This window comes from Natator depressus, chromosome 16 (assembly GCF_965152275.1).
Source record: "Natator depressus isolate rNatDep1 chromosome 16, rNatDep2.hap1, whole genome shotgun sequence".
NCBI classification, from domain to species: domain Eukaryota; kingdom Metazoa; phylum Chordata; order Testudines; family Cheloniidae; genus Natator; species Natator depressus.
The window spans coordinates 5,524,537-5,535,065 of NC_134249.1; the positions used below are offsets into that span (position 1 = coordinate 5,524,537).

The 10,529-nt window shown below is 51.2% G+C and overlaps 1 protein-coding gene across 6 annotated transcripts in view; it reads left to right on the forward strand.

Moving 5' to 3' along the window:
- Positions 1-5,433, forward strand: part of LOC142000058 (uncharacterized) — a 24,303-nt gene extending 18,870 nt beyond the window's left edge. For 3 of the 6 annotated variants that reach the window (XM_074974091.1, XM_074974089.1, XM_074974090.1), the window contains one exon: positions 1,830-5,432. In XM_074974091.1, the coding sequence (XP_074830192.1) occupies positions 1,830-3,346 (1,517 nt within the window). In that variant the 3' untranslated portion in view covers positions 3,347-5,432. Of the gene's footprint in view, positions 1-200; positions 1,490-1,826 lie in introns of those variants that run through there. The other 3 variants (XR_012642151.1, XM_074974087.1, XM_074974088.1) reach the window with 3 other exon arrangements.
- Positions 5,434-10,529: the final 5,096 nt, after the last annotated feature.

Genomic DNA, 10,529 nt, shown 5'->3' on the forward strand with positions numbered 1-10,529 from the left:
CTGGGTGCCCAATTGAGACACCTGGGGCTGGAGCTGCAGCAGTGCTGAGTACCCCCAGCTGCAGCTGATGTAAATGGGGGCTCTGCCATGAACACACGCTGCTGTAACTTGCTGAGTACTCTGAAAAGTCAGGCCCTCGACATCCCAAATCGGGCACCCACAGTGAGTTGACATTGACACCTTTGGTCTCCGTTCCCCAGGTGTAAAATGGAGATAATTCCTCCTAGCTCAGAGCTAGTGCTGTACCACCAATCATGAATTAAGGCAGTCCTTGAAATCAATGGACGTTTGGCGCCTATCTACCCTTGAGGATTGGGCCTAAGCTGCTGCCATGAGAGCAACCTAGAGAAGCTTGTGAAGAAATGAATAATTCTATATTTGGGCAGGGTTTGGACGGGGTCGTATAGTACTGCATAGGGCCACACACTGACTGATGAGGGAAAGAAGAAATACTGAAGTACCTGTTCTCTGAGCACCTTCTGTCCTACACACTGAATGAGGCAGGGTCCTGTGGGAAAAATAGCATTGGGTCATGTAATTAAAGACCGTCTCCTAGTGCATACGCCCCAGGGGGCAGGGTAAGGCTGCCAAGCAACCTTCATTCTGCCATTTCCTAACTTCTGTGGGGTTGACTCGGCAACCTTAATGGTTTGTTAATGTAGTTTAGACATATTTATAACCCCTTTTCAGGTGCCCTGTCCCGTTAATTAGAACACATTTGCACAATACAGTAGGAAGAGCAGCTCATCATTCCAGGGCTGACTGGGGACAATAAATAAATCTCTCTCTCCCCAGAAGCCTGGAATGTAGACAGGCATTGCAGGCTCACAAAGCCAGGCTCTGGTGGGTCCCAAAGAGAGCAAGGTCCAGCACTGCTGGAGGCCATCCCAGAGGTTCCATCAGCCCTTCCTCCTCATCCATATTGAGGGGCTCCACCTGCAGTGCCTGTGTGCGTGGCTCTCAGCTACGGCACTGTGGCTGCCTAGGGCTTTAGAGAGTAACGCCACCCCTCAGATTCCAGCTGGAAGCCTGATGGAGCAGAACTCGAGAGATGGGCTAGTGCTTCTCAGGGGTGGAAGCTGCCAGGAGAGGCAAGGGGAGGGCCAGAAGAGACCATCCCGAGGTGTGCTGTAATATCTGGGGCATGTGTCTCAGCTGGATGGGAAGCGGGTGTGTAATTGGGCACAAGAAGGCAGCTTGCCTTGTGTGGTGTGGGCACTTCATGGAGCAGAGGAGCATGCACAGGAGGCAGGGATATCAGGACTGAGCAAATGTTGGGGCAGACATTCCCAGCCTGGAATGAGCCTGTTCCAGAAGGAAGGTGAAAGGGGCTTGGTGTTGAATGTCTCTTCAACCCAGAGCTCTCCCTAAGTCCTGAGTGGGCTCTGGGAGGACTCTCATCCTTGCTCTGGGTTTTAAGACATGATGTCGGCCTGTGCGCTGTCTTGGGGGGCTGTACAAATCAGCTGCTGATGTTCAGTCTTCTACACTAGGAAGTTGCTGTGTGTTCACTTTAGGAGTGAAAACCCATTTAGTGAAACTGGTGCAAACTCCTGTGTGTGTATGCTCTGATTTTGCTTTGAGTGCCTTAAAACCTATGCCTAGTTGACTTAAGCTAGACTGAAATAAGCGCATTCACACAGCCTTTGGCACAGGTGTGACCAAATAGATTTTGGATCACATCTTAAGTTAAACAGGTGCCACTCTGTGTGTAGACAAGACCTCAAACGGGCTGAACCCCCTTGCCTGTCTCTGCATGCTGCCCCTCCCCCCCAAGGTTGCCTTGGCACATGGGCTGAGTCATGGCCAGATTCTCTTTGTTCCAGCAGTAGATGGATTTTTGGGTGACAATGTGGTGGAGACGCCTGATCCTGAGAAAACTGATCTGCATGGGACACTGCTAGGGGGATCCAGCGGGGCCCTTCTCCAGAGTCCCAAGAGTGACTGCAAGGCGGGCTGGGAATGGCAAGGCCCTACAAGCCAACACACCCCCGGTGAAGGAGCTACAGGGAATCACCATGATGCTGCTGCCCAACCAAGAGCCTTCACAGGGGATAAGCCCTATAAATGCAGTGAGTGTGGGAAGGGCTTCAGCCAGAGCTCTGACCTCATCCGGCACCTGCGCACTCACACCGGCGAGCGCCCCTACAAGTGCCCGGACTGCGGCAGGGGCTTCAGTGACAGCTCCACCCTGCTCAAGCACCATCGCGTGCACACGGGCGAGCGCCCCTACAAGTGCAATGAGTGTGGCAAGGGCTTCATCCTCAGCTCCTACCTCATCCAGCACCAGCAGGTGCACAGCAGGGAGAAAGCCCACAAGTGTGCCAGCTGTGGGCGCTGCTTCGGCCAGAGCTCGGAGCTGGCGCAGCACCAGCGCGCCCACCTGGGCGAGCGCCCCTACAAGTGCAGCGAGTGTAGCAAGGGCTTCAGCCAGAGCTCTGACCTCATCCGGCACCAACGCACCCACACGGGCGAGCGCCCCTACCAGTGCCCGGACTGCGGCAAGGGTTTTAGCGACAGCTCCACCCTCATCAAGCACCAGCGCACGCACACGGGCGAGCGCCCCTACAAGTGCACGGCCTGCGGCCGGGGCTTCAGCGAGAGCTCCACCCTCATCAAGCACCAGCGCACGCACACGGGCGAGCGCCCCTACGTGTGCACCGAGTGCGGCAAGAGCTTCAGCCTCAGTTCCACGCTCTTCAAGCACCAGCGCACGCACACAGGCGAGCGGCCCTACCTGTGCACCGAGTGCGGCAAGGCCTTCAGCCTCAGCTCTAACCTCCTGCAGCACCAGCGCACGCATGCAGGCGAGCGCCCCTTTGCCTGTGCCCAGTGCGGCAAGCGCTTCACGCAGAGCTCCAACCTGCTGCAGCACCAGCGCACCCACACCGGGGAGCGCCCCTACCAGTGCACCCAGTGCGGCCGCCACTTCAGCCTCAGCTCCAACCTCATCCAGCACCAGCGCACCCACTTGGGCGAGCGCCCCTACGCCTGCACCCAGTGCGGCAAGCGCTTCGGCCTGAGCTCCAACCTGCTGCAGCACCAGCGCACCCACACCGGGGAGCGCCCCTTTGCCTGCGCCCAGTGTGGCAAGCGCTTCAGCGACAGCTCCACCCTGAGCAAGCACCACCGCACCCATGTGGGGCAGTGCCTCTGTGCCAGTGCACAGTGCACCAAGGGTTTTGGGGACAGTGCCACGCTCCTGCAGCACCCGCACACCCACCGGCATGAGCAGCCCTACCAGTGCACCCAATGCAGCAAGGCCTTCAGCCAGAGCTCTGGCCTGGCCCAGCACCAGCATGCCCACAAGGACTGGCCCCTCTGTGCCATCGCGCCCTGCCCCTAACCTCAGCCATCAGGTCCTGGGAAGTGCCAAGGGGCCCTGCCCCTAACCTTGGCCATCAGGCCCCAGGGAGGGAAACATCCACCCAAGGCCCTGCAGCCCTTTGGCAACACCATAGCAGCATGGGACAAAGGCAGACCTCAGGCAGCCAGCCTTGGGCTCAGTGTCCCAGTGACTGTCCCCATGGGCTGTGCCCCCGTTGGATGGCATGCACTGATCACCTGCAGGCTACCAGCGGTGCACTCCCAGAAGCTGTGCAGGAGCAGAGGGAAGTTCAGGCTTCAGCCATGCAGAGCTACTAACTCCTGCAGAGCTGGCTGTGAGAGAGGCCCGACATGCAGCAGCACATCCTACTGCACATTGCAATTCACCCCGGGGCACTGTCCCAACCAGACACATCCCTCTAGGAAATTGGGTAAGAACCTGTTCAAACGCTGTGGGTCTCAAAGGTCGACTCACGCACAAACATCGGCATTGGCTTATGAGAGAATGCACAGAGATCATCTAGTGGAATGAAGCAGGCAGGGTGAGACTAATTCCCACTTCCCAGCAATAACGGGATAAAACTAAGAAAAAGAAAATCTAGGCCAAATACTGGGGGAAAACTTCTGCCAGTGAGATCCGTTAGGCTGTGGGTCATTTCCCCAGCTAGGGGGCTGGGGCCCCATCTCTTGAGTTATTTAAAACTGAACTGGATAAAAAGAGCTTTCTTTAGAAGTCACACACACAAAATTGTCTCTAAATGCAGGGAAGGAATTAGGCCAATCCCACGCAGCACGACTCAGGATGGCAGCTGCTGTCCAGCTCCAATGTGAAACCGTTGTAGGGTGTCAGAAAGGTCAGCAGAGTCAGGAGAGACTATCATCTAGTGGCATTTTTGGTAAGAATTGGAAAGGAAAGGACCTGCTCATTCATGTGCAGTCAGTGAGGTGACACAATTTGGGCTGGAGGTTTCTGACCTGGAAGTAAAAATTTGTTCTCTTTATTCTCATTCTTTTTCTGTGTCCTTCCCAGACAGTGTGTGGTTCTGTGTGAGATGTTTCTGTGAGGTCTGCATTAGAGCTGTTTAATGTATATACAGTAAAGAGACTTGTTACATTTTAAAGCACAGAGCTGATTTTAATTTTTCCCCAGTACCTGGGAATCCTTTCTTTCTATCATCTCCATCATTTATATTCCCTGAGAGCCCCAAAGTATGCCAAATATATATGTCAGACCTAGAAGAAAACAGGCCCCTTCCCCAGCGAGTTCAGAAGACTCTCTTAATAGCTCTGACCCAACCCCCAGAGCAGACACCTGGCCTTCGGACCCTGCTGGGACACTGGCTCACCAGTATTTCTGGGAGTTGCTAGAGGAGGTGGTGGTGAGAGTAAGCAGGCCATTTGGAGGATCCCTGCTGCTCCAGCCAGTGAAAGTGTTATACCAATAAAATAAAAATCAGCAGGATCTTATTAAAGGGGAAAAGACAAAATACCACATTTATTGTGAATACAGAAAGAATCATAGTAAGCAGTTAGTTATAGCTATAACATTCCATTCAATCTCATATTTATTCACACACACACACACACACACGTTATCATAGTTACCAGCCTTAGAGTTGCTCGTGCCAAGCCACTGGCCAGGTGGCCTGGACATGAGGAGGGAGCAGGGCCTAGTCAGATGCACATCTGATGCTCCTGGAAGTTGGTTTGCAGAATCAGACCCCAAAGTTCTCACTTTCCAGAGTCCATTTTTATAGGAATTTCTTTCTATGTCAGTCTATGGGAATTGCTTCATCATGCTGTTGCTGAATCAATCAGCAGATGGCACATTCCTGACGGCTCCGTGCTGCCAGATGTTATCTTGTTCTTTGGTTCTCCCATTCTTGAGGCTGTTGGGTGGACTCCAGTCTGCCCTCTGGGGGTCCTCTGGTTATTTCCACTTGACGCCTTCTTCAGCCGATGGACACTGGATTCTTAGGCTGGCACCTCCCTGATCATTCAGTTATTATCCACACCAAGCATCCATCCACATACATACCTCTATCTCTATTTTAATCACAATTGTTAACAAAGCGAGATGAATACAACAAAAGGGCGGGGAGTCTCTGGGTGCTGTTTCTGTTGTTACAGAGTATTGCTTTGAGTCTCTCTCTGTGTGAGTAGTTGTTGTTACAAAGAATTGCTTTGAGAACAGACTCTGTCTTAGAATGTACTAACACAATTAGCAGCTTGCAAGTTTCACACACAGAGGGAGAGAAACAGTACCAAAAACCAAGAGACCTTTTAATTAGTAAATCCCTGGAATTTAAACTATGGGGAATCAAACTCATTTGTGATTTTAATACAGAACTTCTTTAATATGATCCAACAAAAGTTTAACGCTCCCTGGGAGTGGCTGAGTAGCTGGATTAGGACAGACAATAGCAGCTGGGAGTGTGCACTAATGGGAACAGCACAGTTGGGTGAAAGGTGCCTGCATGCAGTGCAGGGGCAGGGAGCCGTTCCAGAGGCCAGGCACCAGGAGGGAGCTGTGCAATAGGACTGGTGTTGGGGAGTGGAAGCTGGTAGGTAAACCTACCCTCAGAACCCCCCAGATTCCTGAACATTACTAGAATGTAATCATTTCGCTTCTTACAGATGGTAAAAAAATTGGTCCATTCTGTAAGTAATGGGATGGGATATTTAGTAGCGCCAGGTAATTCCATGTGATAAAATTGAATGATTTATTCTATGGTAGAAATGTTTAAGTAAATCAGTTACTTAGAAAACACAACCCTAATATAACTGATGTGAATTACTGAATATTCTTAAAATAGACAAGTCACAAGTAACCTTAAATCATTTATTAAAGTGCAACCAATTAATAGTTCAGTTGACTAGGTACCATAAAATGAACTCCCCAAGCCAATATACATGCTGGAGGTCTCATGCAGTCAGTAGTAAAAGAGCATTAGAGTTTCTAAAACTTGTAGATGACTGTTTTCTGACACAAATGGGTTTGCAGCAACACATGGTAGGTCTATTTCCAGGTAATGGCATGGTAACCTCTCACACCAAGGATGACCCTCCAGGGGAAGGAACCACATTATTAGGAAGCGCCAGGTAATAGTAATATAGGTAGCTGGGTTTGTGAGGAGCAGAACCACATGGCAAATCGCCTGCTGGATGCAAAGACTGCAAACCTCTTGAGACATCTAGACAAACATATATGCAGTGCTGGGGAAGAGCTGGTGACTGTGGTACATGTAGGTACCAGTAATATAGGAAAAGGCAGGAGAGAAGTCCTGGAGGCCAAATTTAGGCTGCTAGGTAAGAGACTAAAGTCCAGGACCTCAGTGGTAGAATTCTCTGAAATGCTACCAGTTCCATGTGCAGGGCCGGTTAGACAGGCGGAACCACAGGGTCTCAATGTGTAGATGAGATGATGGAGATGGGAGGAAGGATTTAGGTTTATTAGGAACTGGGGAACCTTTTGGGAAAGGAGGAGCCTGTTCAGGAAGGATGGGCTCCACCTAAACCAAAGTGGAACCAGATTGGTGGCAAGTAAAATTAAAAAGATCATAGAGGAGTTTTTAAACTAAGGGCTGGGGTGTGGACAGGGGCAGAGAAGCACACAGTACAGACACACACATCCTTTAGGGGAGGATTATTAAAGGGGATAATCTATAGCCTAGTAAAGAGGAGAGGATAGATACCGATAAAGAACAGATAGAACTGAAGAGAGAGAGTCAAATGATGATGATTTAATTGGGGATTCGTCCTGCTTTGAGCAGGGGGTTGGACTAGATGACCTCCTGAGGTCCCTTCCAACCCTGATATTCTATGATTCTATGAAATAAAAAAAAGTCTCATTGAATTACATTGCATGAAGGCAAACAACTAAATATTGACAAATTTGTAAGTGCGTGTATACAAATGCTAGAAGTCCAAATACAAAGATGGATGAACTGAAGTGCCTGGTATTAAATGAGGATATTGATATAATAGGCATCACAGAAAGTTGGTGGAATGATGATAATCAATGGGATGTGGTAATACCACAGTACAAAATATGTAGGAATGACCGAGTAGGTTGTGCTGGTGGGGAGTGACACTGTATGTGAAAGAAAGCATAGAGTCAAATATAGTAAAAATCTTAAATGAATCAAACTGTACCATAGAATCGCTATGGACGGAAATTCCCTGCTTGAATAATAAGAGTATAGCAATAGGAATATACTGCCAACGCTTGATGCATGGTGACAGTGTGTGTGAAATGCTCAGGGGGATTAGAAAGGTTACAAAAACAGAAAACCCAGTAATAATAGGGGATTTCATCTATCCCCATATTGACTGGGAACATGTCACCTCAGGATGGGACGCATGGATAAAATGTATAGACACCATCAATGACTGCTTCTTGGAGCAGCTAGTCCTAGATCCCACAAGGGAAGAGGCAATTCTTGATTTAGTCCTAAGTGGAGCACAGGATCTGGTCCAAGAGGTGAACATGCTCAGTAATAGTGACCATAATATAATTATATTTAACATCCTTGGGGGGTGGGATACCAAAGAAACCCACCACAGTAACATTTAACTTTGAAAATGGGAATGACACAAACATGAGGAGACTAGTTAAACAGAAATTAAAAGGAACAGTCACAAGCGTGAAATGCCTGCAAGCTACATGGAGACTAAAAACACCATAATAGAGGCTCAAACTAAATGTAGACCCCCCAAATAATAATGATAAAAACAAAAACACCGTGAGGACAAAAAAGTGCCACCATGGCCAAACAGAGTAGAAGAGGCAGTTAAGAGGCAAAAAGGCATCCTTTAGAGGTTGGAAGTCAAATCCTACTGGAGAAAATGGCATAAACTCAGGTAAGTCGTGTAAAAGTACAAATAGGTAGTGTAAAAAAGAATTTGAAGACCAACTAGCAAAAGATACAAAAACTAACAGCAAAAAAAAAATTTGAAGTACATCAGAAGCATGGAGCCCGCCCAACAATCACTGGGGGCCACTGGACAATTGAGGTGCTAAAGGAGCACTCAAGGAAGAAAAGGCTGTTACAGAAAAGCTCAGTGAATTCTTTGTCTTTGAATCATTTGTCAAAATGGCCATTCTGGGTCCATCTAGCCCAGTATCTTTTGCCCTGCTTTTGCATCACTAATTCTATCCCTGCTCCTCGTTTAAAATAGCAGCTTTCAAGGCCATCTGCTAATACAGTGGTGGGCAAACTACAGCCTGCAGGCCACATCCGGCCTGTAGGATCGTCCTGCCCGGCCCCTGAGCTCCTGGCCCAGGAGGCTGCCCCCAGCCCCTCCCCCGTGGCCCCCCTTCCCACACAGCTATGCCACCATGCGGACAGGGGTGCGAGCTCCTGCCGCTCTGAGCAGCATGGTAAGGGGGCGGCGGTGGTGCATGTGCAGCGGTGGGAAGGTTGGGTAGGGGGTCCTGGGGAGCAGTCAGGGGACAGGGAGCATGGGGTGGTTGGATGGGGCGGTCAGGGATTGGGGAACAGGGGATTGGATAGGGCATGGGAGTCCCGGAGGGCCTGTCAGGGGGTGGGGGTGTGGATAGGTCGAGGCAGTCAGGGGACAGGGAGCGGGGCGGGGGTTGGATAGGGGGTGGGATCCTGGGGAGTGTGGTTTGGGGCAGGGGGTCCCAGGAGGAGGCAGTCAGGGGACAAGGAGCAGGGGGGGTTGGATGGGTTGGGGCTTCTGAGGGGGACAGTCAGGGGGCGGGAGGTGGGAGGGAGCGAATATGGGGCAGGGGCCAGGCTGTTTGGGGGGGCACAGCCTTCCCTACCCGGCCCTCCATACAGTTTCGCACCTCGATGTGGCCCTTGGGCCAAAAAGTTTGCCCACCCCGTGCTAATACATGTGGCTTTTGAAGCACTTTGAAAAAAAGCCTGAAACAAAGCCTGATACAACCCGTAACTATGGTGTGGCTGGGTGACACCCCTATGCAAGGTACCTGCCCCCATCCAGCCCTGGGCCTCGCAATGACAAGCTTGTGGGAACAGCCACGTTCTGTGGGGTGTGTGTATGTACAGAGCCCAGTGGTGGGCCAGGGCAGTTGGTGTCCTGACCCTGTCTCAGAGTGCCCCTCACTGGCTCCAGAGCCAGGACTGCAGGGTCCCGTCCCGCCCCCGTGTGACCTATGCAGTGTAGTGCCTGGAGGCTTTGGGAGAGGCAGAATTGGGGGAAAACAATCCACCCCACCCCCAGCTAGGCCTGCGGTGTGTCATAGACTTTAAGGTCAGAAGGGACCATTATGATCGTCTAGTCTGAGCTCCTGCACAACGCAGGCCACGGAATCTCACCCACCAACTCCTGTAACAAACCCCTAACTTATGTCTGAGCTATTGAAGTCCTCAAATCGTGGTTTAAAGACTTCAAGGTGCAGAGAATCCTCCAGCAAGTGACCCGTGCCCCACGCTGCAGAGGAAGGCGAAAAACCCCCAGGGCCTCTGTCAATCTGACCTGGGGGAAAATTCCTTCCCGACCCCAAATATGGTGATCAGCTAAACCCTGAGCATGTGAGCAAGACTCACCAGCCAGACACCCAGGAAAGAATTCTCTTCAGTAACTCAGATCCCACCCCATCTAACATCCCATCACAGGCCATTGGGCATATCTACCGCTAGTAGTCGAAGATCAGTTAATTGCCAAAATTAGGCTATCCCATCATATCATCTCCACCATAAACTTATCAAGCTTTCTCTTGGCCCATCACCCCATCCTGCTCCCTTACCCCTGGGCCTGTGGGTAGGAGTGAGGTAGAGGGGCCACATGGGCAGCAGGTGTGACAGAGTCTCTTGGCAGCTGCAGCCCAGCCCGGAGCCCTCCTGGCTCCAGAACTGAACTGCTACCTCCCTGTGTGCCCTTGGGCAAGTCTCTGGGCCTCAATTCCCTCTCTGTGCAATGGGTATACTGGCAAAGCTCTGCTCCCCCTGGGTGTGTGAGGAGCTCAGAGACCGTAGCCAGGCGGCCCAGATAAGGACCATAGATAGCTAGGCTCTGCGGAAACCAGCCTCCACTGCCCCACGGGTCAGTGAAGAAGCTCCTTGCCATGGGGCCTGGGAGCAGCCCACAGAGGACCAACGGACTTAGTGTGGGGTTGTATCACTGTCCCCCTCGCCCTGTCAGCCAGGCTAGCGGAGCTGGCCGCCAGTGGTGTGGATGGAGTGGGTTCCGGGGAAGCTGCACATAGAAGA